The sequence below is a fragment of the Limtongia smithiae genome, assembly GCF_038497785.1.
Source record: "Limtongia smithiae strain NRRL Y-17922 unplaced genomic scaffold V1518scaffold_10, whole genome shotgun sequence".
Lineage (NCBI taxonomy): Eukaryota > Fungi > Ascomycota > Lipomycetes > Lipomycetales > Lipomycetaceae > Limtongia > Limtongia smithiae.
The window spans coordinates 524,459-547,889 of NW_027117631.1; the positions used below are offsets into that span (position 1 = coordinate 524,459).

A 23,431-nucleotide genomic window follows, 5' to 3' on the forward strand; every position below is an offset into this window, starting at 1 on the left:
AATGCCTATACGTCGTCAGCAGCTGCAACCGCCCTACGCCCGCATCAGGCGCAACTCACCGCTCGTCGCTGCAGCTCCGACAGCACACCGACAGGCACGCTGCGCACTGCCGCATGCAGACCACGCAGGTCACTGAACCGCACACCTCGCACTCGCACTTGTCCACACACAGTAGCGACGGGTTCTGCCGCTGGCACACGTGGCACCGAACCCCGGGGTCGATCGGCCTGTACGTGGTAGTCAGCCGCCGCGATAGTCCACGATTCAGCACAAGGCACACTCACCGCAGTCGCCGCTGCTCGCCGGCAATCGCAGGAGTCGTTGTAGTCGTATTAATCGAAGGACTAGCATCCCACCGCTGCTTCTTCACACGTGCAGGCACGCCACCGCCGAAGAGCGCCCTGCTTCTAGCCTCCTGCTTCGGCGACAGCAGCCCCGCAGACGCAAGCTTCTCCGCCGCTGCTACCGCCGACGCAGGCGACGTCTCGTGCTTGCGTTTTCGTACTGCCGAGGGCATGTATGTTACTGTGGTTGTGGTGAAATGGTCGAGTGTTAGGATGATCCGGTGCGCTGTTCGACGACGTCGCGCCGCACGATCCTCGGGCCATCATTCGAAGACCGCGACCACCGACTCTCAACGCAACCGCCTTCCATGGCTGCAGACGAGTCCGACGAGAAGACCGACGCGCACACGACGGCTACGACTATTGTCCCGCCAAAGTCAGCACCGCTGGTGGACCCGATACCCGACGAGTCCACGCCGCTCTCCGTCTTCCTCGCGACCTTCAAGGCCGCGCGCACGCAATGGGTCGCGCGGCAGGTCGTCATCATGGTCGCCGTCCTCTTTCGTCTCGGCGTGGGGTTGGGGCCGTATTCTGGCTTTGGAGTTCCGCCTATGCACGGCGACTTTGAGGCGCAGCGTCATTGGCTCGAGATCGCGTCTGGATTGCCGTTGAGCCAGTGGTATTTCTACGACCTGCAGTATTGGGGACTGGATTATCCGCCGCTCACCGCCTACCACTCCTGGGTTCTTGGATGGGTGTATGTGTTTCTTAGTTAAGAACTTGGTCACTGGCTAACATCTCAGCGCCCGCAAGATCAACCCCGAATGGGTAGCCCTCGACACCTCTCGTGGCATCGAATCAGCCACTCTAAAGTCCTATATGCGCCTCACTGTGATCCTAAGCGAACTCCTCATCTATACTCCCGCTGTTTCTGCATTTGTCCGCTGGAGCGTTAGATACGCAAAACTCTCCCCACTGCACCAGAGTACGGCCGCTGCCGCCATTCTTCTCCAGCCGGCACTCATCCTTATCGACCACGGCCACTTCCAGTACAACTGCGTCATGCTTGGCCTCGCGTTGTTTGCATTTACCGATATTCTCAACGATAATCTTTTCCGCGGGTCGATATTCTTCGTCCTTGCCCTCGGCTTCAAGCAGATGGCGTTGTACTACGCAATTCCCGTGTTCGCATACCTCCTCGGCATCTGCATCTTTCCCCGCGTCAACATCCCCCGCTTCGTCTACCTCGCCGTTGCCGTCCTTATCGCTCTCGCCGGCCTGGTATTTCCCTTCGCCATCGCCGGTTTCCTCGACGGCGGAGGTGTCGCCGGCACGCTCGCACAACTTCACCAGATCGTGTTCCGCGTATTCCCCTTCGCGCGCGGGCTATGGGAAGACAAGGTCGCAAACCTGTGGTGCACACTCAACACATTCATCAAGCTGAAGCAGCTGTTTACCCCAGCAGAGCTGCAACAACTGAGTCTATTCACCACCCTTGCGTTCGTGCTCCCCGTGTTTGCAGCGCTCGTGTGCTATCCCCGCAAGCGTGCGTTCATGTGGGGAGTCTCCGCCTCCGCGTGGGCTTTTTTCCTCTTCTCATTTCAAGTACATGAGAAGTCGGTGCTCCTCCCGCTGCTCCCTGTCACCCTGCAACTCTCCGGCGATGCGGATATTCACGTGCAAAGCGTCATATACTGGATCAACAACATCGCGGTCTTCAGCCTCTGGCCACTCCTCCAACGCGAAGGCCTCACACTACAATACTTTGTCTCCTTGTTCCTCTGGAACTGGCTCATGTCGACGCACCGCAAGTTGCCGCCATGGCTGCCCGCGCGGTTAGTCGTCGTAGGGTCATATGTCGTGTTCACGGGGTTGCATGTCGTGGAGTACTGTCGCCCTGCGCCGGCGTCTTATCCGGATCTCTACGTGCTGGCGAACGGCACGCTTGCTTTCGGCTGCTTCATGGTGTTCTTGCTCTGGAACTACGCGCAGCTAGTGAAAGAGTGCGGGAATAGAAGTCCATGATTGTAGATTGTAGGAGTGTGTAATATACTGTGATGTTATGTACAAGAGCGAGTTGTTGAGTCTGGTTGTTGCTTGAGCTGTATAGACCGGTGCTTAGACGGTGAAGCCGAAGGTCTTCATGCAGGCACGGTAGCCCGCGATGGTGTCTGCGCACGCGGTCTTGCCGTCCTCATTCATGAGCATGCATTCGTCGCGCAGCATTTTCTCGTCAAGGCACACGCAGCACGGCTTCGGGCGGGAAGCCGGCGCGGACTCGGTCGCGGTGGTGGTAGTGGCGGGGGCTGTCGCGCACGCAGATTAGTATAGCACGTTCCAACTCATGCTCCTACTCAAACATGCTTGGAAAGAGGAATACACCCGGAGTGAACGTACCTTGCTTGTCCTCGGCTGGTGAACTGGTGCCTGCGAATTCCATTGCGGTGGTCGTGGTGGAAAGAATCCGGGGAAGGGTGACTGGCGCTTAGAAATATGAAAATCACGGCATCGCAACACATGCTCAGAAATACGTAGCATGGAGTCGCAGCGCAATTTCCATTCCGCGAACAAAACACCTTCACGAAGTCCACTTCTTCTATCCCGTACACTGTCTCTATACACACCGCCTTAAAAATGGCCCCCGCTACTCTCGCCCCGGCGTTCGTGATCACCGAAAAGGCGAAGAAATACGACACCGAAGCCGACCTCGCACCGGTACTTGCGCAGCTCTCCGCCGCGTCGTCTACGAATCTCCGGAGCATTGATCTCTCTGGCAACTCCTATGGTGTCGACGCGTCGCGCGTGCTGGCCTCCGTATTGCGGACACTTCCCGCGCTTGAGTATGCGAACCTCGCCGACATCTTTACCGGACGTCTCAAAGACGAGATCCCACAGAGTTTGGATCACCTCTTGCCTGCACTGCTCGAGTTGAAGAACCTGCACACGATTGACCTCTCCGACAACGCGCTCGGTCTGTCCGCCATCACACCGCTCGCCGCGTTTCTCGCAAAGCACACGCCGTTACAGCACCTTATCCTTGCTAACAACGGCTTCGGTCCCATCGCAGGCGCACAAGTTGCCGACGCGCTGACCGCTCTCGCGGCCGCCAAAGCTGCATGCACACCTCCTGCGAACCCGCTGCTCACCATCGTGTGCGGACGTAACCGTCTCGAAAACGGGAGCATGGCGTCCTGGAGCGCCGCGCTCGCCGCGCATCCATATGTGCGCGAGCTAAGGCTGTACCAGAACGGTATCCGCCAGGAAGGTATTGAGCAGTTACTCATGACCGGACTTGCCAACGCTACAGCGCTGCAGACGCTTGATCTGCAGGATAACACATTCACCAAGCGCGGTGCGGCTGCGCTCGCACAGGTGCTTCCCGCATGGCGCGCGGAGCTCGTCGAGCTTGGCATCGGAGACTGCTTGCTGTCCGCGCGAGGAGGCGTGTTGCTCGGTCGCGCGCTGCGTGATGCGGGGCAGTTTCCCAAGTTGAAGGTGCTCAAGCTACAGTATAACGAGATTTCGGCGTCGGGCATGGAGTTGATTAAGGATGCATTGAGTTCGAGTTTGCAGGCGCTGGAGAAGTTAGAAGTTAACGGGAATGTGTTTTCGGAGGACGATCCCGTGGTTGCCGCTATCAATGATATTTTCGAGGCACGGGGGCTTGGTGAGCTTGATGATCTCACTGATCTCGAGGAGGAAGACGAGGATGAGGAGGATGAAGAGGAAGAGGAAGAGGAAGAAGAGGTGGAGGAGGAGGCTGAGGTTCGCTCACTTGAGCGGGATCTGGAAGAGGCAGAAGCTGAGAATGTAGCTGAGGACGACGACGAAGACGAGGACGACGAGGTTGCGGCCAAGATGGGTTCGCTGAGTATATAAGCTTTGTACCATATGACTTACGACTAGAATATTGATTGACAGCTAATTGTATAATAATACCATCGCGAAAAACGTTACCATCGGTACGTCGAGCCATCCTCTGCAAACACTTCTCCGTCCTCCTCACCTTCCAAGCCCTCTTCTAACACCTCATCAGCGGTGTAGTACACATACCCAAGCCCTTTATACGCCATTCCGTGCGTCTCAACCCCAGAAAGTAACCTCTCCTTTCCCACAAACATGCGCTCGACAAACCTCTCCAATCCCCGTCGCGACACTGGCACCTCTGCCGCCGTCACACGCGAGACGTGCACATGAAGTTCCCAGGTATCAGCAGGATCAAGCAATAACGTAACAAGCGAGGGCGTGGAAACCAGCGAGCGCGTCGCCGGCACCGGCAGAGTTGGCGGCGGTGTGCTTCCGGGTGAGCGCGCGCTGGGAGTAAGTATGCCAGTGGCCACAGGCAGTGGTGCATGTGGTGCTTGGTCGTTGCGTTTGTAGATGAAGGTCACGTCGTAGACGTAGTCAATTGCGGAGTGTGCGAGGAGATATTTGAGCGTGGGAACAACAGCTGCGTGAGGTTAGTATTGGTGCATCGGGGGAACAGGATTTCAGCGACCTTCGAAGCGGGGGTATAAGCAGTGCGTGAGCACAGGGAGTCCATTGGCGCGGCAATACCGAGAGTGCTGTCCCATGTCAGCTCAGAGCACAGAAACAGTCAGAACAAGACAACCTCCTCAGCAATTTCCCGCGTGAACGATAACGTCTCTGGAAAGGTGACCACCCAATTCACACCTTCCCACCCGCTGACTGGAGCCAAAACTTTTGCGAGCTGCTCATCCGACTTGAACCCCCAATCCTGCGCCACCCAGAGAGACAATGCGGCCCACATCGCGCACGGCACTGCGAACAGCGAGCGCCAGGCTAGGAACCGCATTCGACCGCGAACGCAGTAGATGTCGGCAAGACCTGCGAGGAGGATGTAGTCCGCCGCGCAGCGTTTGTTGCAGAGCAGCACGGCGGAAGCGGAGGGATCAAGCAGGTCGCCGGAGAAGGAGATGTGTGTGCGTTTAATGGACTAGGAGTCAGCGCACATAGGACGGTGAGGTTACAGAAGAGTGAGAATGGTAGTACTTGGATGAGGAAGAGAAGGTAGCCCCAGGTGCAAGCGTTGACGAGGACCGCCAGCTGATCGGCCATGGACAAGACGGATGACGGTGCAGGGATGAACCGCAGGACGGCGCAGAGGAGCATAAGCACATGGAGTGCAAGTGTCGCGAGCAGGATATCAAACAGCGCGGAGACGGCCAATACAAGCGCCTTGACTGCCCGCGCAGGCGCAACAGACAACTGCATCTTTCTGTGGTAATGGTGAGGAGAGGCGGTGATGGCAGGGTGTTATCGGCGGTGCACGCCGGGTAGTTTTTGTTATCATGTTTCGACGCTATGAGCTTCACGGCCTTCCGCGCAAACCGGCCACCGCGACGCGAAAACAGCCACGGAAACCGCACGCACGCACACAAGGCATGGCTTGCCTGTGAAGCAGCACGAACCGAGTGATATTTTGATTGTTGCGGAAAGCGACGACCGTAGGACTACATACGGCACCGACAGACAGCAGCGTGGCAAGAGCAGCGTACTGCGAAGACTACGACACGAGTATATATAGCAGAGCGTACAATTCGCATATCACAACACAAATACAATGGACAATCAGTGTCAGCTGCTCGGCCCGTTTGCGCTGGTGGTGCAAGGCGCGATGGGCGGGCTTGCGGTACTGTCGCTGGTGTACAAGCGGTACCACGAGGAGCCGCGGCGGCCAGTTCTCGTGTGGTGAGCAGGCTTGAGAGACGTCTACGGGATCACCGCTAACTTCGTGTGACAGGACATTCGACGTGTCAAAGCAGGTGCTCGGCGCGAGCGGGATACACGTGATGAACCTGTTTCTATCGATCCTGTCGAGCGCGTCGAAGGAAGAGGCGCCGACGAACCCGTGTAACTGGTACTTCCTTAACATATTGTTGGACACGACAATCGGTGTGCCGATACTGTGGTTCTTTTTGACCGTGATCTCGCGGCTGGTGCGGCAGGTCGGCGTCACGGGCACGCGGTCAGGTGAATACGGCACGCCTCCACAGTTTTCAAGCTTCATGCGGCAGGCGGTGATGTATTTCCTCGGACTGAGCATGATGAAGTTCATGGTGTACGTGCTGCTGGCCGTGCTGCCATTCTGGGACGCACTGGCTGGGTTCTTGCTGGCGTGGGCGCAAGGCCACGAACGTACGGAGGTCGCGTTTGTGATGCTGGTTTTCCCATTGATCATGAACATGGTGCAGTACTACCTCGTGGACTCGATCATCAAGGCGCGGCGGCCGGCATCGGCCTACTTGCACGGGCATGGCGAAGAGGGGGATGTGCCGGAGGTGTTATTTGAGGACGAGCCGGTGGAGGAGGACGCGATACTGGTGGACGGGCGGCGTTAGTTAGGATAGAGCAGAAGCAAGCGGTATTTCCCAGAAAAGCAAGTCCCGGCGCGGACAGCAACGCCCCGGGCAGTGCCCCCCCACGGTCCCCCACTATTGACCACTTGCGTAGATGTGGGCATGCTACATGCGTTGCTGCGAGCATGTGCCCCGCAGTCAGCGCGCGGGGCTTGTGACGCGTCGGCCGCTTGCTGTCCGCGTCCGTCCGCGCTTTATCTTCTGTCTTCTCCGCTTCTTCTTCCCCATCGCTCTTCACCACCCGTACTCACTCTTACAATCTACTCGCAATGACTGAAGCTGTGTATGTGTTTTGTTCTGTTCCTTCGATTCGCCGGAATGCGTCCGACTGCGCGGAGTGCGCGATTGCGGCGAGTCTGCTCTGTCTCCGCTAACCTCCTCTTCCCCGCAGTGGTGGTATGCAATCCTCTGAGTTGTTCCCTGTTCTTTCTTGCGCCGCCTCGTACGCACTCAATGCCGTCGTCATTATCTTCACCTTCGCGGATCGAGTGTAGATCATGTTGTTCGGAACGCCGTCGCTTCGCATTGCGTTGCGCACTAACCGTCCGCCGCGCCGCAATCTACGGCTTCCCCGGCCTCGGAGCCGCTCGCTCGCAATGGCTCGCTGACTTTCTCCTCCAGATCTCGGCCTTATTGGCTTGGCCGTCATGGGCCAGGTACGTACTACCCCGTGATCCGTAGTTGATCTTGCTTACACCCGCAGAACCTCATCCTGAATGCCGCCGATCACGGTTACACCGTCGTCGCTTTCAACCGTACCGTCTCCAAGGTCGACCACTTCCTCGCCAATGAGGCTAAGGGTGAGTATTTTCATTCATGTTTCTTGATGCCTACTCACAAGCCCAGGCAAGAGCATTGTCGGCGCGCACTCCATCGAGGAGCTCTGTGCTAAGCTCAAGCGGCCCCGCCGGGTGATGCTCCTCGTCAAAGCCGGCCAGGCCGTCGACGACTTCATCGAGCTCCTTCTCCCCTATCTCGAGCCCGGTGACATCATTATCGATGGCGGCAACTCTCACTTCCCCGACTCCAACCGCCGCTGCAAGTACCTCGCCGAAAAGGGTTTCCTCTTCGTCGGCTCTGGTGTCTCTGGCGGTGAGGAGGGCGCCCGCTACGGTCCCTCCCTCATGCCCGGCGGCAACCCCGCCGCGTGGCCGCACATCAAGAGCATCTTTCAGGACATCTCTGCTAAGTCCGATGGCGAGCCCTGCTGCGACTGGGTTGGCGACGAGGGCGCTGGCCACTTCGTCAAGATGGTCCACAACGGTATCGAGTACGGCGACATGCAGCTCATCTGCGAGGCCTATGACCTCCTCAAGCGCGGTGCTGGTTTCACCGACAAGGAGATTGGCGATGTTTTCACCAAGTGGAACTCTGGTGTCCTTGATTCCTTCCTCGTAGAGATCACTCGTGATATCCTCTACTATAATGACGACGACGGTACCCCCATCGTCGAGAAGATCCTCGATACCGCTGGTCAGAAGGGTACCGGCAAGTGGACTGCCATCAACGCGCTCGATCTCGGCATGCCCGTCACTCTCATTGGTGAGGCCGTCTTCGCCCGCACGCTTTCCGCCATCAAGTCCGAACGTGTTCGCGCCTCCAAGATCCTTTCCGGCCCCATCCCCAAGTTCGAGGGCGACCGACAGGAGCTTGTCGATCAGCTCGAGCAGGCTCTCTACGCCTCCAAGATCATCTCTTATGCCCAGGGTTTCATGCTCATCCGCGAGGCCGGCAAAGAGTACGGTTGGACACTCAACAACCCCGCCATCGCTCTCATGTGGCGCGGCGGCTGCATTATCCGCTCAGTTTTCCTCGGCGACATCACCCGCGCTTACCGCGCGCAGCCCGATCTTGAGAACTTGCTCTTTGACGACTTCTTTCACTCTGCTATCGATAAGGCCCAGGACTCGTGGCGTAAGATCGTTGCCCTTGGTGCCATGTCCGGAATTCCCACCCCGGCATTCACCACTGCCCTTGCCTTCTACGACGGCTACCGAAGCGAGCGCCTCCCCGCCAACCTCCTCCAGGCCCAGCGCGATTATTTTGGTGCCCACACCTTCCACGTCCTGCCAGAGTACGTCTCGGACAAGTACCCCGCCAACAAGGATGTCCACATTAACTGGACTGGAAGGGGCGGCAACGTGTCGGCCTCGACTTACCTTGCTTAAGTGCGCGGTGTGCGCCGTTTTTGAGTTCTGTGTTTTAACTCTCCGCTTAATTTGAAAATCGGCGAGGATCAAAAGAGTGTCGTCGTTAGTTAATGTTTTAATGAACACTGGTAGAGGAATTGAGTTTCCATGATGAAGGAGGTGCAGTGTGAGATCAACAGCTCTTGCGGGCTGTCGGGTTAGGGTCTATGATCAGCGTGGTCGCCTCCAGGCTCTCTCACCCTCCTCAAGGGTTCAGTTCGCTTTGCGGCCCACCATGGCAGCAGCACAACATGCGTGGCCCGTTTTGCAATGACTGGAAAAGTCACAGACGCACTTCCATCTGTCTATGCTTTGACTCTTGTCTGCACAGCGCCCGCGATATCACGTACCGCTAGCCCTCTAGCAGCTCTTTTCAGTTCACGTTGTTCATGATGGACTCCCGAACAAATGCAATCACACCCTACAAGCTGCTCATGCTGTTATGCTTGACGATGCTAACTAAAGCAATAGACTGCATATGCATATATGTCTTCAGAGAGCACGATCATACCGAGTTTATGGAATCGCTTCGTTCGTGCTTTCAAGCCAAAGGTTAGTTTACCATCTCCTCGACACCGCAGAGTTATTTCCTAACCGTGCTCTACAGCTACCGCGTCAACCGCACTACTCTCCCTCCGCCGACACGGAGCGATACACAGATGCAACGGAAGTATACACCCTTAGTTCGCTGCATTCCGGACCTGCCGCCCCGACCATCACACACTCGTGGACTGGATATACTATGACGGCCGCTACAACTCACTCACTGTGCCGGATGAAGCGTGCTGTGACCTTTTCCGCGTCGTCATTTGGCAGTAACGATGACGAGCGGGATGATACGAGCGAGGTACCGGGTATATTGTCCGTGGTATCGGAGAATATGGCGGACGTGTCGCATGCGGAGAGTGAGGAGATGACGCGACCGATGGGACAAGTGTGCGATGGTGCACGCCGGGACGCATATATAAGACGACGATCAACGATGGAGGGCGAACGCACTTCGGATCCTTTTGTCGCCACAGTTACGGCATCCATGCCCGCGGCGCTCAGGAGAACATTTGCGGAGTCAATGCGGAGCTTCATGGGCATCACGACGGATCACGACACACTCGAAAATATCCACTTCGTGAACAATATTTACCGGCACTCCCGGAAATCTGATATATACCCTGCCCGCACCGCTTCTGTAGGATCCGAGAGCACCACTGCCGACTTTGTATGCTCAGTCATGGGTCTACAGCGTGCGACAGCGGCGACAGAGTTGGAGAATATTCGGAGACTCAATTACGTGTACCGCACCGTGCAGGAGTTTCGCGAGGACAGTCCCGCCGCTGCCGCCACTGCTGTTGTTACTGCTGCTGATCTGTCTTCTAGAGAAAGCGACAATGAGGATGATGAGGTTATGCGCTATCTGCGCGCGCATGTAGAAATCCCGTCGGTACTTGCCGGCTTGGCGATTGTGTCGAACGTGGTTAAGAAATTTTTCTGGAATTGATACACTTGCATGTGGCTTGCAAAAAGTGGTTGTGAACGGTGATACCCAGTTTCTGTGTATTATATTCTTTCGCCTGTCATGCTTAGCGCAATATCCCTAGATTGCCTAAACTATGGTGATATTTATTCTCGACTGAATAGAGTTCAATTCTACTTTTGTAGGCGTCTCTTATAGCTAGCAGTCATAGCAAGTCATCGACCTTCTCTGCACTCTTCGTTGACCGTTCCCGATCAGCCCTGTCAACACAAAATAATGATAAATATTGGGGACCGCTCTACGTTAAGGTAGGCCCGCCGATTCAAACTTTGCTCCTCTTGCAAGGTCCCTACAAAGAAGCTTCAGTAGTTATCAGTGTCTAATTCGGTCTCGTAGGCACATGATTATTTAGAGGCACCTAAATTGCTTTGCTGCTCTTTCAGTCACTAATTAGTCAACTGAATTTTCTACCTGGTCTCTGTACTACACTACCCACCTGGGCAGATGGCTAACTAATCCCGGTGAAGTATTTTAATCTCTAAGACTAGTCTACTAAGCGACTCACTAAGACCTCGCCAACTACCGTGCTCCACTGACCACCGTCACCAATTAGTTCTCTAACATGATCAGTTGAACTAGTTATATACAGCAATGTACTATGTGAGTTATCGACCTCAGTCACTGATCCAGTGCACTAATTATACTTGCCACCCTGCGCATCCCGATCAGTGGACCAGGGCTCGATGTATCGTGGAAATTATGCGCTGGTCGCTGATAATTATTCCAGGAAATGATCGCTCAATGTCAAAGTCTAAAATTCAGTGAATCGTGCAAACCTCCTAACAGTGGTTAGCTGAGTTTGTTGAGAAGCACGCAGTCTTAACTTACTAAATAGCACGACCAAATATGTAGCGTCTGGCTAAGAACAATATCAGTTGCAGAGCTAGTGATAAAATTCGTTAACTAGCGCAGTGAATCAACTTTAGATATCTGATTAAGCTAACTAAAGTATTCACTAAGCTTGGTGATTGCATATGCAGTGAAGCGCTGTAGGTGACTAGTAGTTGACTAATTTATTCATTAAATTAAATTACGTTGGAGTGAATTAGAGACTAGCAAATTGATCGCGAGAGCGAGTAGTGTTGACTAACTGTTAGTGCCATCTAGTGAGAGCCAGAAGTGATATTTTAGTAGTTACGATAATATCAGTTATGTTCTATTTTCGTTTAACTCTTGTCATGAAACCGCGTCGGTTACTAACCAGAAGATTCAACTTGATGATTATATACAGTGATCGAGTTAATTAACTTAAGTAAGCAAAATTAGACACTGAAAAGGCTAGAAGTAGCATAGTTATATTAAATTCCTAAAGACCTGAAGTAATTCCAGGTCTCGGCTGCTACAGAATATCAGTGTAGGTAGCACTTGAAGGTAACTAGTTCGTCAGCAGTAACTACTTAGATGACTCTAGTGACTGTTGCTCATATTATGGCCCAAAAAGTCTGCACGAGTAACTAGAGCATTGGACCAACCAAGCAGCAAAGCCAATAAACTAATGTTTGGCTGATAACAAGGCAGTATAGGTAGAAAACTTGGATCACTAAATTAGTAGTCAAGCTACATGACTGGTGTCGGCACGAGCCAATAAGGTATTGGGTCTGATTCTGAGATCAGTGACTGAGGTCGCAATTGGCGCAGTTTGAACAACCTTAGTCACCAAAGTTAGCGAACTAGTTTGTGGTTGTAGTCGGCATGTAGAGTAGAAGTGGGGTGGAGTAGGCAAAGACATCCTAGTTAACGGAATTAGTAAACCAAATTAAGGAACTGAGAGAACTAGTGAGTTTAATTATTAACTAAATGGGAGAGCGCGGCCCGTTGTAAGGTTCGCCAACGCGGACTAGTTAGTTGACGCAGTATTTGTAACGAAACCAGTTAGTGTAGTTATTACAACCCAGATGGCTGGCTGAATTAGTGTTTAAAGCGTTATTTCTCACATTGGAGCAATTTTAGGTAGGGAGATCAGTTACCAAATGACGGAGGATGATCGATTCGGGAGCGGATGGCGGCAAAACAGTGCAATTCGCTCTCATCTGTCACCACCCATCGGCCAGAAGCCGTCAGCAAAATCTTTATTGTTGCACCACAATGAGAGCATGCTTGGAAAGTAGCGAGCGCACCATTGGACGTGAGGACAGCAAGTACAAGCTGGAGGCTCACACGCCTAAACTTGCGCTTGCATTCACACGACGTCATTCGAGGGGTCTGTGTCGTGTACGTCGATGACGTCATGAAGCTGTGGCTGTGGTCGAAAGACGGCTTGCCTTTGCCGCCTCTTCCTTCCTTTCTCTTCTGCACTGTACCATCTCCAACTCTTTTTTGTCCAACATGGCGAGTCTTTCATTCTCAGAATTGTTAGGAAAAAATAGCGAAGCGGAGTTCCACCACGCGCAGGATCTCGCAAAACAATGGCACACGAAACTCGTCGGCAAGAAGATCACAGACAGTGTGTCTGATCCAACCAAGGTACGTGGCGATCGTTTCCCCAGTGGTGCTCTTGCTTACGTGTGCTTTTCACCAGGAATTTGCACGCGGAGAGCTACCGGCCGATACACGTGTGGGAAAGTCGGGGTCGGCTATGACTTTGGACTGGAAGCCGAAACGCGTCAATGTTACCGTGGACGATCACGGCGTTGTGCAGAATGTCACTACAGGATAAGTAACTAGGGGGATAATGTACATTTGCAGGGTCTAAGAACGCGAAAGGCTGTATATGAACCAGGTGTATAGGTAGTGATTTCTAAATTGAAGCTATTGTACATGCATATGACTATTCGCGTATTGTGCCACGTTTGCGTGATTGTCGGTAAAGGAGCAGGGATTACGCGTCCATCCAGGAATTGATCTGGCGCAGTCCAACGCTGTATAAATAGCATTAGTTAATATCCAGTGTACGCTGGAGGAGAGAACACACCGTGACGCGACGCGCATGCCCTGCGAGCCGAATGGGAAATAGCTGACGGCGTACCAGATCGCCGCGATGAGCTGCACGATGCATGCCAACAGCGTGAGAATCGTCGAATGTAGCTACACGCCGGTCGTCAGCAGGTGGCAAATATAAAGACGTGGGGGCGAAAACTTACGCCGAGAGAGAACACGAGGGTGAGGATGATCGCGCCGAAGTACGCGATGGTGAACGGTAGTCGTTGCAGGGAGACGAGGTGCATGATGTAGTTTACGGGACCCTGTAGGCAGCCAAAGGAGATGAGGAAGAGGAGTGAGCCAACGGACCAACTGAGTATGAATGTCAGCAATGACTAGATGGGGACAAGAGTGTGTAACGTACAGAACGGCGAACTTCTGCGGACGCAGAGCGAGAACGGGAAATAAGGCGAAGCAGACGACGAAGAAGATCGCCGAGGCGCCTAAGCAGACACCGAAGCAGACAATGCGATCCCACCGGGACACTGTGCTCAGAAATCAGCTCAGCTCACGACGTGGCCGCACAGAACATCAGCAACATACACTTAAACCAGCCAGGCTCCTGTGGCGCGGATTCGTTCTCAGATATAGGAAGCTGCATGTATCCTGCCATGCTGCCTATGAACCCGCCAGTGCCGCTACCGCTGCCGCTACTGGCATCGCCACCTGGACCGCCTGCCTTGAACGGGTTGATGGCATGGAATGTGGAGGAGATGGAGGCGGACAAGTCCGAGAGCTGGAGCGTTGGCTGAGGCGGTGGCGGCGCTGGGGCGGCAGAGCGAGAGGTAGTCCAGTTTGCAAATTGCGAGCGGAAAGACTGTTCTGTTGACTGGAAGGGCATGACTGGTACTCTGTGTGCAGTGCAAGTAGTGTGGAGATCGATAAGGCGATGAGCTACGTGGAGTTCAGTGAGCTGTGACTGTGACTGTGATCCTCACGTGATCACACGAACGCCTTGTGCCCACCACCGCTGAGACCGCCCCCACACTCATTCGTCCGCTCCGTGCTTCACCGTTGCCAACTTCCACCCCCTTCTGTCCTGACCACCGCCCGTGATACCATGTCCTACGCATCCCCGCCGTCGTACATCAAGGCTGACCCCGACGCGGCCTTGTACTACGGCTCCGCCGGCGGCGGCGGCGGCACGTACACAACGACTACCAACAGCACGTCCCTCACCCCTCAGCAGATGCAGCAGGCCGCCGCAGCGCCCGGCGGCGGCGACCTAGAAACGCGTGGGTTCTACTACATGGACGCGGCGAACTCGAAGTTCTCAGATGCGGACCTGATCGACTCCCTCGACGACACTAGCTTCTTCGACCTGCGCTCGCCGCCACCGATGCCGCTCCCGGAGCAGCAGCCACCGCTCCAGCAACAACAGCACCAGCAGACGCAGCCACAGACGCAGCAACAACAGCAGCAAATTCAGATGCAGATGCAACTCCAGCAACAGCAGCAACGCGCCTCCGCACCCCTCGACATGGACACCTACTTCTCGCCGACTCAGCAGCACGCATCAATCGCCGGCGCCATGGCGACCTCGACTTCGCCTTTCGACGAGCTCATCATGCAGCAGCAGCATCAGCAACACCGTCAGCAGCAATCTGCGGCTGCCACCGCGGCCACCGCCGCAGCTGCGGCGCGGCACCATGGGTACTACGCCCCAAAGATGCAGTCACATCTGCAGAGTGTGTCGGTCCCAGAGTCCGACGGTGGGTGGACCGGCACCCCGCCGGAGAGCGGGAGCTACGGGATGGCGGCGGCAGCCACCGTTTTCTCCTCCCCGCCGCCGCCGATGCCACTACCGCTATCAGTCTCGGCGGCGACCGCGGCGGGGTCTTCATCCCTCGCCAAGAGCGGCAGCTACCATCACGACCAGCCCGAGAGCAAGCAGCAGCTTCTGATGATGGAGAAACGCCGTCGTCGACGCGAATCGCACAATGCGGTCGAGCGGCGACGGCGGGATAACATTAACGAGAAGATCCAGGAGCTCGCGCTCCTGCTTCCCGAACACCTCTTCGCCGGTACCGGCATCGTCCCGCGTGCGGACGGGACTATCGGCGTTGTGCCAGGCGTAAACAGCGGCAGCTTTGGCACGGAGAGCTCGACCCCCGCCGGCACCAGCGTGGGCACGCCATCAAGTATGTCGAACACGGCGATGCTGGCGGCGGCTGGGAAGGACGGGAAGCCTAACAAGGGCATCATCCTACGCAAGAGCGTCGACTACATCCGGCAGCTGCAGGTCGACCACGAGAACACTACGCGGGAAAACAGCAAGCTGCGAGAACAGCTTCGCGCGCTGCAGGCGCAGTTGGGGATAGTCTCGATCGAGGACGAGGACGAGGACGAGAAGAGCGCCGCAGAAGCATCAGCGGCGCGGCAGCACGCTGAGGCGGCGACGACGAGCAGCAGCGGTAACGCCGAGAACGACGACTTCTTCGAGTACGAGGACACGATCTTCCCCGCCAGCCCAACGCGGGTGTCGGACAGCGAGCGGCACAATGGGCTGAGCAGCATGGACCTGAGCTGAGAGCTTGCGTGTGACTATGCATTGTAATGTAATCTTGTTTGTATTTGGGATACATGGGGAGTTTTTGTTTTGATTGGTCTTTTGAGCATGGCAGATACGTGATTGTGTACTGTAATACAGCGGAAGGAGTAGTGTTTGTCGCTGGGAGTATCGCGACTTTGTCCATACCCTCCATAAACCACCACTCCACCATGGCTCATCGCTCACGCGGAGGTGGGTTCTCTTCTCACGCGACACTGATCTCGCTCTAAACATATACTGCACAGGCAATGGTGTCCGCCGCACGTCGTCCTCTTCCTCGACCTCCTCCACCGCCTCCAGCTCGTCGCTGCAGTCCGCCGCCATCGTCTCTAGCGGCGCCGCCTCCGCCACGCTCTCTCCCGCCGTCGCAGTGCCGATCGTCACTAGCGTTCCCCTCGCAGAACCAACCGTGACGGCCGTCGTCGAGAGCTCGAAAGCGGGGAGGAGCGACGCGGTCGCGACCGCCGCAGCCGGCGACGCGGACGCGGTCGCGTGGAGCTGGGACGCGAAGCGGCATGAAGACGATATAGCGCGCGAGAGCGACAAGGTCGTGGATAGGGATATCATTCGTGAGTGCGGCGGTGTGACGGTGTCCGGTGCGGAAGCTGACCGAGTAGAGCGGTTTGACGACGATCTGGATGAAAGCGACATGAGGCTATGACGACCTACACGACCATTCGATGTATAAACTACGCGCACGACTGCTGGGTGGTGTTTAATACGGGTAGTCATATACATTGTAAAATATTACGCAACAGCGACAGCAGGCACCGGCGTTGGTGCTGGCGGATCGCCCGCCGCGTCATCGTCCTTCTTGCTCCCTTCAAGGCCCTTCTCAAAGATCTCCCGTCCGCTCGGACGTTTCCTGCGCTCCTCCTCCTCTGTATCGATCTTCGCCCCCGCGGCAGCAGTCGCCGCTGCGGCAGCCATCTCGGCGCGGAACCGCTTGCGCCATTCATAGAAGTTGTCCCTGTTGACCAGCGTTCCCCGGAACTTGGCTTGCTCGCGCTCTTCCTCGGCGAGCAGTTTGTCGGTGTAGGCTTGTTCCAGCGCTGAGAGCTTGGATTGCAGCAGGCTGTCGCAGTGCTCTTTCAGGGAGGAGGTGATTGCGAAGATCGCTGGGAAGCCGAGGTTATCTTCCGCCTGAGGAAGTCAGCCTGCCTGCACATATAAAACAACAAAAATACACACCTCTTGCTCGGCCTGAGCTGTGAGAAAGTCCAACGCCGACTCGTCTAGATACACGGCAGCAAAGCCATGCTGCCGCTCGCTCTCCTCGCGCTTCTTCGCCTCCTCGGCGCTCTCATCCTCTTCGTCATCCTCGCCCGCGGCGGTAGTAACAATTTCCAAAACTACCTCCGCGGGTGTCTCGGGGTATGTCGGCGTGTACTTGACGTGCACGACGAGGCTCTGCAGCTTGTCCGCGTGAGGAACTGTGCCTGTCCGCGTCGACGGCGGCTGTGCGAGCGGCAGCGTGAGTGTGTATGCCTCGTTTGGAGTCGTGATTTCGAGCTCGTCCGGGTACATTGACTGCAGAAGCTCGAGCTCCTGCGCCTTTTCCTCGTCGTAGTCCATGTGGGGTTGTGAGTGGTGACAGCGGTGGCGGTGAGCCCCGGACAGCGTGTGCTCCCAAGCAAAACTTCAGGTACTCCCACCAACTTCACCACTTACCAACTCCGCCACCACAACGACACATGCACTTATGATGCTGCTTCCGCTGCCCCAGGCTCTCGCTGACGCGCGCGCACTACTGGCTACACGCGATCCCCGTGGCGCTGTCGCGCTGCTCGCACCACACATGTCGCCCGCGCAGGCGCAGAAAGCGACCATCGACGACCTCGTGCTGCTGCAGACCCTCGCGGAAGCGCATCTCGACGCGTCCGGCGCGCCACCGGCCGAGAATGACGACGAAGGTGGCATGACTGAGGACGAGTTCGACGACCAGATGCACGCGCAAATCGCGTACGAGCTGTTTCTGCGCGCGGCGCAGGTGGATGACAAGGCTGGGAGCAAGGGCGGGTACGAGAAGTTTTTGTGGCTAGGACAGCTGTCCGGCGGCCAGGACGCAGTCAAGTGGTTCCGCGTTGGGTGTGATGCACTGCGGACGAGGATCACAAGGGCGGCGGAGAAGCCGGGAAATGAGGACGAGGTGCGGATGCTCCGGCGGAAGCTTTGCGACGCACTGTGTTCGACAGTGGAGATCTGGATGACCGATCTATGGTGAGTTGTGGTGGGGCTACGGCTATGTTATGATGGATGGCTAACGAACACAGTATGGAGCCAGAAGCAGAGGTAACGTGCGAGAAGCTCGTCGCAGAGGCGCTGATGGTCGACGACACGCACTCGGAATCGCATGCGACGTTGGCCTCCGTGCGCATCTCGCAGCAGCGCCTCGCCGACGCGCGCATCGCGGTCCAGCGTGCGTGGGAGCTATACTGCGACGCGTACCCCGACACCGACGCGACGCCAGAGGAGCAAGTGGCCCAGCTCGGCGCGTTGAAGACCCTTGCACGGCTGGGCCTCGAAACCGAGCACTCTGAACTCGCGGCGGATGCGTCTCGACGCATGCTGGCCCTGGATGAAGACATCGCGGAGGCGTGGTATCTGCTCGGTCTGGCGCAGAACAGCGCGGGTATTGACGCTGCGGCCGAGAGCTTCCAGCAGGCTCTGGAGCTGCTTGAGGCGGCGGCGGGAGAGGATGAAGATGCTGCAGAGATGCTGGCGGACGTGCGGCAGCGGCTTGCAGGGGTATGCACGGAAGGCGGAGGTGGTGTGGATGGAATGGAGGAGGATGACGAGGATGCGTGGCTGGACGAGATCGAGGAGGAGGAGTGAAGACGATGCGCTGAAGTGTACTATAGAAAAGTTGGATATTCGATTAACTTATGACTTAGGATACAAGAAGGATGGTGCTGGTGTTTACGCGCTGCCGCATCTGGCAGCGTTGACGCGGCGGCGCGCCGCACTCAATTTAGAGTGGTGCGTGTGGCAGTGGAGAACTACGCAGAAACGCAGAAAAGAGACGCGGCTTCTCATTCGCTGGCTGATGGCGGTCGTGTCTGGTTTCTAGGCGCTCTTTCGTGTGCTACTTTGTTTACTGCTTTGTTTACGTGTTGCTATTCCGTCGCGCGCGACACGTCCGCTGCCTGTTCGCAGTCGCACCACCTCCATGGCCCCCCAAGACGCCAGCGACGATGATGCCGGCCCAGCCACTCTCACCAAGCGCTACACGGACCGCGTCATTGCGCGCGCGAAACAGCACCTGCGGGTACGTCCACCGCTCTGCACATCGCTGATCCCGCTGCTAACCCACCCCAGGACGTCGACGCGCGCATCAGCAATGCCCGTGCTCGCCGCAGAGTCCGTGACTTTGCGGACCTTCCACCGGTCCGCGAGATGACCATCTCTGCGCCTATTGCCCGCGTGGTCCCACCGCCGGTGCAGAACAGGCCGTCGATCCCCGCCGGACCAGCGGCCACGACACCGACCCCTGCGCCAATGGTGACCACCACAACGACGAATGCCGCTACGACACCGCGTATGCCAGAGGCAGACACCGGCGGCGCACGTTACGACAGACAGATTCACGACTCGCGGTCTGTGTCTGGGCCGGTGCCTGGTGCTGCGGCAAACTATCCACCGCGATTTACACGACCACCGCGGCGATCGCAATCACGGCAACAACAGCAACAGCGTCAACAACAGCAACCACCGCCACGCCAGCAGCAGCAGTGGCCACTCTCGCAAGCACATTTGCCCGTTGACCCATCACATAGCCAGCGCGATTCACGCAGTCCCCGCACATCGCGCACGTCGCGTACGTCGGGCAATTCTCTTGTACTCGACCCGTCCATTCAGTACTCCCATGCAGACCTGCTTCGCAAGATCGAGGACGAGCTCATGAACGAGTCGTCGTTGGATTATACCCCCTTCGATGCCGGCGAGGGTCCTTCAGGAGAGCCACCTGCGCCGATAATGGGGATGCCACGCTCGGTGTCTGCGCCGGTGCATCTACACCGCGCGCTTGAGGCCGACGACGGCGATATCAGTGACGAGACCGAAAGTGATGGGGACGACCGTGACGTACCGCCGCCCCCACCCCAGCCTTTGACCGCCCGCTCGCGACGATCGAGCTCGATCACGTCAGAGATGCTGAATCTGCTCATGGAAGTGCGCGAGTTCCGTGACCACGTCAACGAGGCGCGCAGTTCGCAGCGCTTCTCAATGCTGCCGTCTGCATCAGCACCAAGTTCAGCACCAAGCTCAGCACCAGACTCAGCACACGGCTCTGTTCCGGGCTCCGCGGGGACTATTACGGTTCCGCCATCTACGGCCGCCTCAGTCGCTAGTTCCTCCGCCGTTGCAGGCAGCACGTCAACACTCCCACGTCCTGGCTCATCTCGTGTTGTTGTCTCCCCATTCAAGCGCGATTCATCGCTTATCCCCAACACCACCGCCGTCAATACCACTATCAACACCGCAGCACCGACGCAGTCAAAACATCAAAGCACGCGCTTATCTACCGCCACCACGACCAACGCCTCTCTCTACGACGACTACGCTCGTCTCAGCACTTATTCAGTACATTCACCCTCCTTCAACAACGACGCCGCTTACGCTTTCCAGCAACCTTCGTTCGTTTATATCCCCGCGCAACGCGTCGCGCGTGAGCTCGCAGACAGTAGCGGGTTAGAACCGCCACCTTCGCCGAATGCATCACCCACTAGCAGTGGCGGTAGCGGTGGGCAAGGCGGGGGCAGCGCTGGTAGCGCTGGTAGCTCCGCGGGTGCGGGCGCGGGAACCATCGAACCGTCGTCCTATGGAGGAATTGGCATTTTGCAAGAGGAAGCGCTCACTCCTGCGCTGACACCGCGGCTACTCGACGAACCGGAGCCGACACCAGTGGTGCCGCCACTTGAAGTGCCAAAGCACCAACAGCGCCGGGTCTCCTCGTCTTCCCTTCGTGGTCCAGCGTCGCGCCCGCGCGGGCCGCGGAAGTTCAGCTCCAACAGCGTCCGAAGTGACGCCGGCGGCGGCAGCTCATATGGTAGCCGGAGCCCCAGCGTCGGTAGCTTCAGCTCGCGCGTGCGCGGCGATTCAGCGACGGTTACCACCGTTACGACTGAGCCGTCGTCCACGATATTGGTAGTGGGACACGGTAGCGGCGATGATAATCCGGGCGAGAAGTATTCCGGTTCGTCAGATGAACATGGCACGACGGAATCGTACGCGACCGCAAGAGAAGATGTGAATTCCTCGGAGAGCGAGCAGACAGTGTCGATGCCACCGCTTGCGCCGTCGAGTGTGACGTCCACAGCGCCACCGACCGCGGCATCTAGGCCTGCGTCGGTGTTTGTGCCGGCCCAGACCCAGACGGCGCATCGAGCAAAGCGGAGTATAAGTTTCGAACCAACCGCCGTTGTGACGAGCATTGCGCGCGGGCAAGTCTCTGTCACTGGAGCACGACGAGGAGCAGCGGAGCGGAGCAGTAGCGCGGTCGGGAGCATCAGCAGCAGGCACGCCGCTGTGTCCCCGTCATCGCCATCACCATCTCCGTCGCCGCCACAGTTACTTCCGAAGCACCGAAATCGAAATAGCCAACAACAACAACAACAACAACAACAACAACAACAACAACAACAACAGCCGCCGCAGCAGCAGCAACAACACCATCACCACCGTTCCGTTCCTGCTCCCCCACGGCACACCGCGCGCCGCGCAGCTTCAACCTCATCCTACGCAACCGCGCACTCTGCCTACCGCGAACGCCCGGTATCAACGCCTGGTCTCTACACTGCCCCGCGTTCTCGCGACGCCCCGGCACCAGCGACATACAGATTCGACGAGAACGTGCATATACTGGATTTCACACACGGTGCTGGGGCAGAGTTTGATCGGCTCATTGATCTCGAGATGGAACATAAGCGAATGCTGGAGAAGTTCATTGAGACGCTGGGACGGTTGAGTGTGGATATCTCTGTCGATCAGAAGAAGAGGGATGAAGGACGGCGGAGGATGGATAATGCTATGCTGGCGCTCGAGGGCTGGATTTGATGGAAATAGATAGATGTAATAATATAGAGCATATACACTACAATGAGTGCGTATAATCAGGAAGTGGTTGTACAAGGGGTGTAGGTTGTGTAGGCTTGTGGAAGAGTCAGCATTTCCGTGGTGTAGAAGATGACCTTCACAGGCACTGATTACGCTATTCATTTCAGTCACTGATATAAGTTAACTAGCTAGCTACTTCAGCAACCACATCTGGTTAATTAACCAGAGAACAGCTGAATTTAAAACAGCAATTTATACTAATTGATTTTACTAATACGATTAATTAGCAGATTTGGTTATCTGTGCTGTCGTATTAATCAGCTACTAAACTCAGTCACTAACCTTCACTAATTTTAGGCCACTGCCGATGCCATTCACTACTATCGGTCGGTAACTTAGTTTACCGTTTACACTACCTCAATCAGTACACAGCACTAGTTACGACTTTGGTCACGATTTTAGCTAGCTGAATTTCACTAGCTATAAGACGTTCCCACTTTGTCTGTTCTAGATTGAGCTTGCAGCCAAACTGATCATTAATTAGTTAGTTAAGACGGGTGGTCGCGTTGTGCAGACTAGCCCCTCTCATATTTCCTGACTCGTCTGCTATCATCTCTCCACAAACAGCTATGCCACTATACACTCTACAAGGACGCGCATGCATTCCATGATGCCTTTACCTCCGGTAAGGCTATCAAATCCATGTGTGTGCATGGCAGCACAAGCGACAGATGAAGCCTCATCATCTTATATATTGAATTGAGAAATTTGGGCATAAGCGACTAATTGGTATAATTTAAAAAACCCTATAATGGAAAGAGAGATAAGTCTAAGCAGCCGTATTAATATTATCACCAAGTTGTGCCTTGTAATATAGCAAGTTATATTAACAAAATAGATCAATTATAAAATAAGTAGTTTAGTTATCTGAACTCAAGAACTTGTCACTTGCACAAAGCTAACTACATCCTCCATTAAACATAGAGCCACTTGATTAATTAGCTGTTCTTGCCTTACTAGACATTCTCTCACACCAGCTAAACTCTTTGCTCACTGAATTTATTTTCGCTAATTTAATTAATTGGGCGTTGCTACCTATGTTTCTTCACAGTGCTAATTGCCGATGGCAGTCACTATTTAGTTACCTGAAGTAGTTATGTTCTTCCACCACCAACGTCGGCGACTAAGTGGTCCACTCTCTGTGACTACGCGGCTCACAGCATCCACGCAGACAATAGTCTATGAACTATTAGCAGTCCAATGGGGAGATTCGTGAATTTCCTCTATAATCACTAACCGTGCAACCGTTCCAGTCCTCTGAACTATTGAAATTGTTTGGCTCACCGTAATGCTTATCTAACAGATTATATACAGAGAGCATATTTTAGCACGTAAGATGGGTTATACCACTGTTTAGTAGTCGAGATTTGACTGGCGAGACTAAAATAATTTCTCCCTCACCAGCTATCCAATTGCCAGTTGATTCAGTCCACACGTTATACACATTTTAGACCTCCAAGATA

At 55.7% G+C, this 23,431-nt stretch overlaps 13 protein-coding genes across 13 annotated transcripts; 9 read left to right on the plus strand and 4 right to left on the minus strand.

Annotated features, from left to right (window-relative positions):
* The first annotated feature begins 444 nt into the window (after positions 1-444).
* On the plus strand, positions 445-2,343 carry V1518DRAFT_420623 (glycosyl transferase). The gene is made up of 2 exons (XM_066905032.1): positions 445-1,041; positions 1,088-2,343. Exons 1-2 carry the CDS (start codon positions 653-655, stop codon positions 2,307-2,309), a joined length of 1,611 nt encoding a protein of 536 aa, XP_066758249.1. The 5' UTR covers positions 445-652; the 3' UTR covers positions 2,310-2,343.
* V1518DRAFT_420626 (cytochrome C oxidase copper chaperone-domain-containing protein) lies at positions 2,288-2,857 on the minus strand. Its single transcript, XM_066905033.1, has 2 exons — positions 2,682-2,857; positions 2,288-2,590 (listed from the first exon to the last, which is right to left on the minus strand). Exons 1-2 carry the CDS (start codon positions 2,722-2,724, stop codon positions 2,403-2,405), a joined length of 231 nt encoding a protein of 76 aa, XP_066758250.1. The 5' UTR covers positions 2,725-2,857; the 3' UTR covers positions 2,288-2,402.
* Positions 2,854-4,231, plus strand: V1518DRAFT_420627 (uncharacterized protein). Its single transcript, XM_066905034.1, has one exon. It carries the CDS (start codon positions 2,919-2,921, stop codon positions 4,161-4,163), a length of 1,245 nt encoding a protein of 414 aa, XP_066758251.1. The 5' UTR covers positions 2,854-2,918; the 3' UTR covers positions 4,164-4,231.
* Positions 4,184-5,570, minus strand: V1518DRAFT_420633 (uncharacterized protein). Its single transcript, XM_066905035.1, has 4 exons — positions 5,298-5,570; positions 4,897-5,241; positions 4,783-4,849; positions 4,184-4,734 (listed from the first exon to the last, which is right to left on the minus strand). Exons 1-4 carry the CDS (start codon positions 5,517-5,519, stop codon positions 4,238-4,240), a joined length of 1,131 nt encoding a protein of 376 aa, XP_066758252.1. The 5' UTR covers positions 5,520-5,570; the 3' UTR covers positions 4,184-4,237.
* On the plus strand, positions 5,549-6,681 carry V1518DRAFT_386483 (vacuolar membrane protein-domain-containing protein). Its single transcript, XM_066901704.1, has 2 exons — positions 5,549-5,996; positions 6,049-6,681. Exons 1-2 carry the CDS (start codon positions 5,869-5,871, stop codon positions 6,644-6,646), a joined length of 726 nt encoding a protein of 241 aa, XP_066758253.1. The 5' UTR covers positions 5,549-5,868; the 3' UTR covers positions 6,647-6,681.
* A 198-nt stretch (positions 6,682-6,879) lies between these two features.
* On the plus strand, positions 6,880-8,955 carry V1518DRAFT_420638 (6-phosphogluconate dehydrogenase). Its single transcript, XM_066905036.1, has 4 exons — positions 6,880-7,060; positions 7,286-7,320; positions 7,368-7,464; positions 7,511-8,955. The coding sequence occupies exons 2-4, from the start codon at positions 7,312-7,314 to the stop codon at positions 8,830-8,832; spliced, it is 1,428 nt and encodes a 475-aa protein (XP_066758254.1). The 5' UTR covers positions 6,880-7,060; positions 7,286-7,311; the 3' UTR covers positions 8,833-8,955.
* A 90-nt stretch (positions 8,956-9,045) lies between these two features.
* On the plus strand, positions 9,046-10,507 carry V1518DRAFT_420641 (uncharacterized protein). Its single transcript, XM_066905037.1, has 3 exons — positions 9,046-9,263; positions 9,325-9,405; positions 9,461-10,507. The coding sequence occupies exons 1-3, from the start codon at positions 9,243-9,245 to the stop codon at positions 10,346-10,348; spliced, it is 990 nt and encodes a 329-aa protein (XP_066758255.1). The 5' UTR covers positions 9,046-9,242; the 3' UTR covers positions 10,349-10,507.
* A 2,175-nt stretch (positions 10,508-12,682) lies between these two features.
* V1518DRAFT_420648 (uncharacterized protein) lies at positions 12,683-13,288 on the plus strand. Its single transcript, XM_066905038.1, has 2 exons — positions 12,683-12,847; positions 12,903-13,288. The coding sequence occupies exons 1-2, from the start codon at positions 12,710-12,712 to the stop codon at positions 13,038-13,040; spliced, it is 276 nt and encodes a 91-aa protein (XP_066758256.1). The 5' UTR covers positions 12,683-12,709; the 3' UTR covers positions 13,041-13,288.
* Positions 13,203-13,904, minus strand: V1518DRAFT_438797 (Got1/Sft2-like family-domain-containing protein; the record flags this gene model as incomplete). Its single annotated transcript, XM_066906381.1, has 5 exons — positions 13,203-13,242; positions 13,296-13,408; positions 13,465-13,615; positions 13,668-13,788; positions 13,847-13,904. 5 exons carry the CDS (start codon positions 13,902-13,904, stop codon positions 13,203-13,205), a joined length of 483 nt encoding a protein of 160 aa, XP_066758257.1.
* Positions 13,905-14,304: 400 nt separating this feature from the next.
* V1518DRAFT_420651 (helix-loop-helix DNA-binding domain-containing protein) lies at positions 14,305-15,980 on the plus strand. Its single transcript, XM_066905039.1, has one exon. It carries the CDS (start codon positions 14,364-14,366, stop codon positions 15,831-15,833), a length of 1,470 nt encoding a protein of 489 aa, XP_066758258.1. The 5' UTR covers positions 14,305-14,363; the 3' UTR covers positions 15,834-15,980.
* Positions 15,981-16,518: 538 nt separating this feature from the next.
* On the minus strand, positions 16,519-17,535 carry V1518DRAFT_420655 (uncharacterized protein). Its single transcript, XM_066905040.1, has 2 exons — positions 17,046-17,535; positions 16,519-16,997 (listed from the first exon to the last, which is right to left on the minus strand). The coding sequence occupies exons 1-2, from the start codon at positions 17,427-17,429 to the stop codon at positions 16,602-16,604; spliced, it is 780 nt and encodes a 259-aa protein (XP_066758259.1). The 5' UTR covers positions 17,430-17,535; the 3' UTR covers positions 16,519-16,601.
* On the plus strand, positions 17,492-18,810 carry V1518DRAFT_78655 (uncharacterized protein). Its single transcript, XM_066906675.1, has 2 exons — positions 17,492-18,074; positions 18,128-18,810. Exons 1-2 carry the CDS (start codon positions 17,557-17,559, stop codon positions 18,687-18,689), a joined length of 1,080 nt encoding a protein of 359 aa, XP_066758260.1. The 5' UTR covers positions 17,492-17,556; the 3' UTR covers positions 18,690-18,810.
* A 213-nt stretch (positions 18,811-19,023) lies between these two features.
* On the plus strand, positions 19,024-21,908 carry V1518DRAFT_428831 (uncharacterized protein; the record flags this gene model as incomplete). The annotated part of the gene is made up of 2 exons (XM_066906104.1): positions 19,024-19,122; positions 19,173-21,908. 2 exons carry the CDS (start codon positions 19,024-19,026, stop codon positions 21,906-21,908), a joined length of 2,835 nt encoding a protein of 944 aa, XP_066758261.1.
* Positions 21,909-23,431: the final 1,523 nt, after the last annotated feature.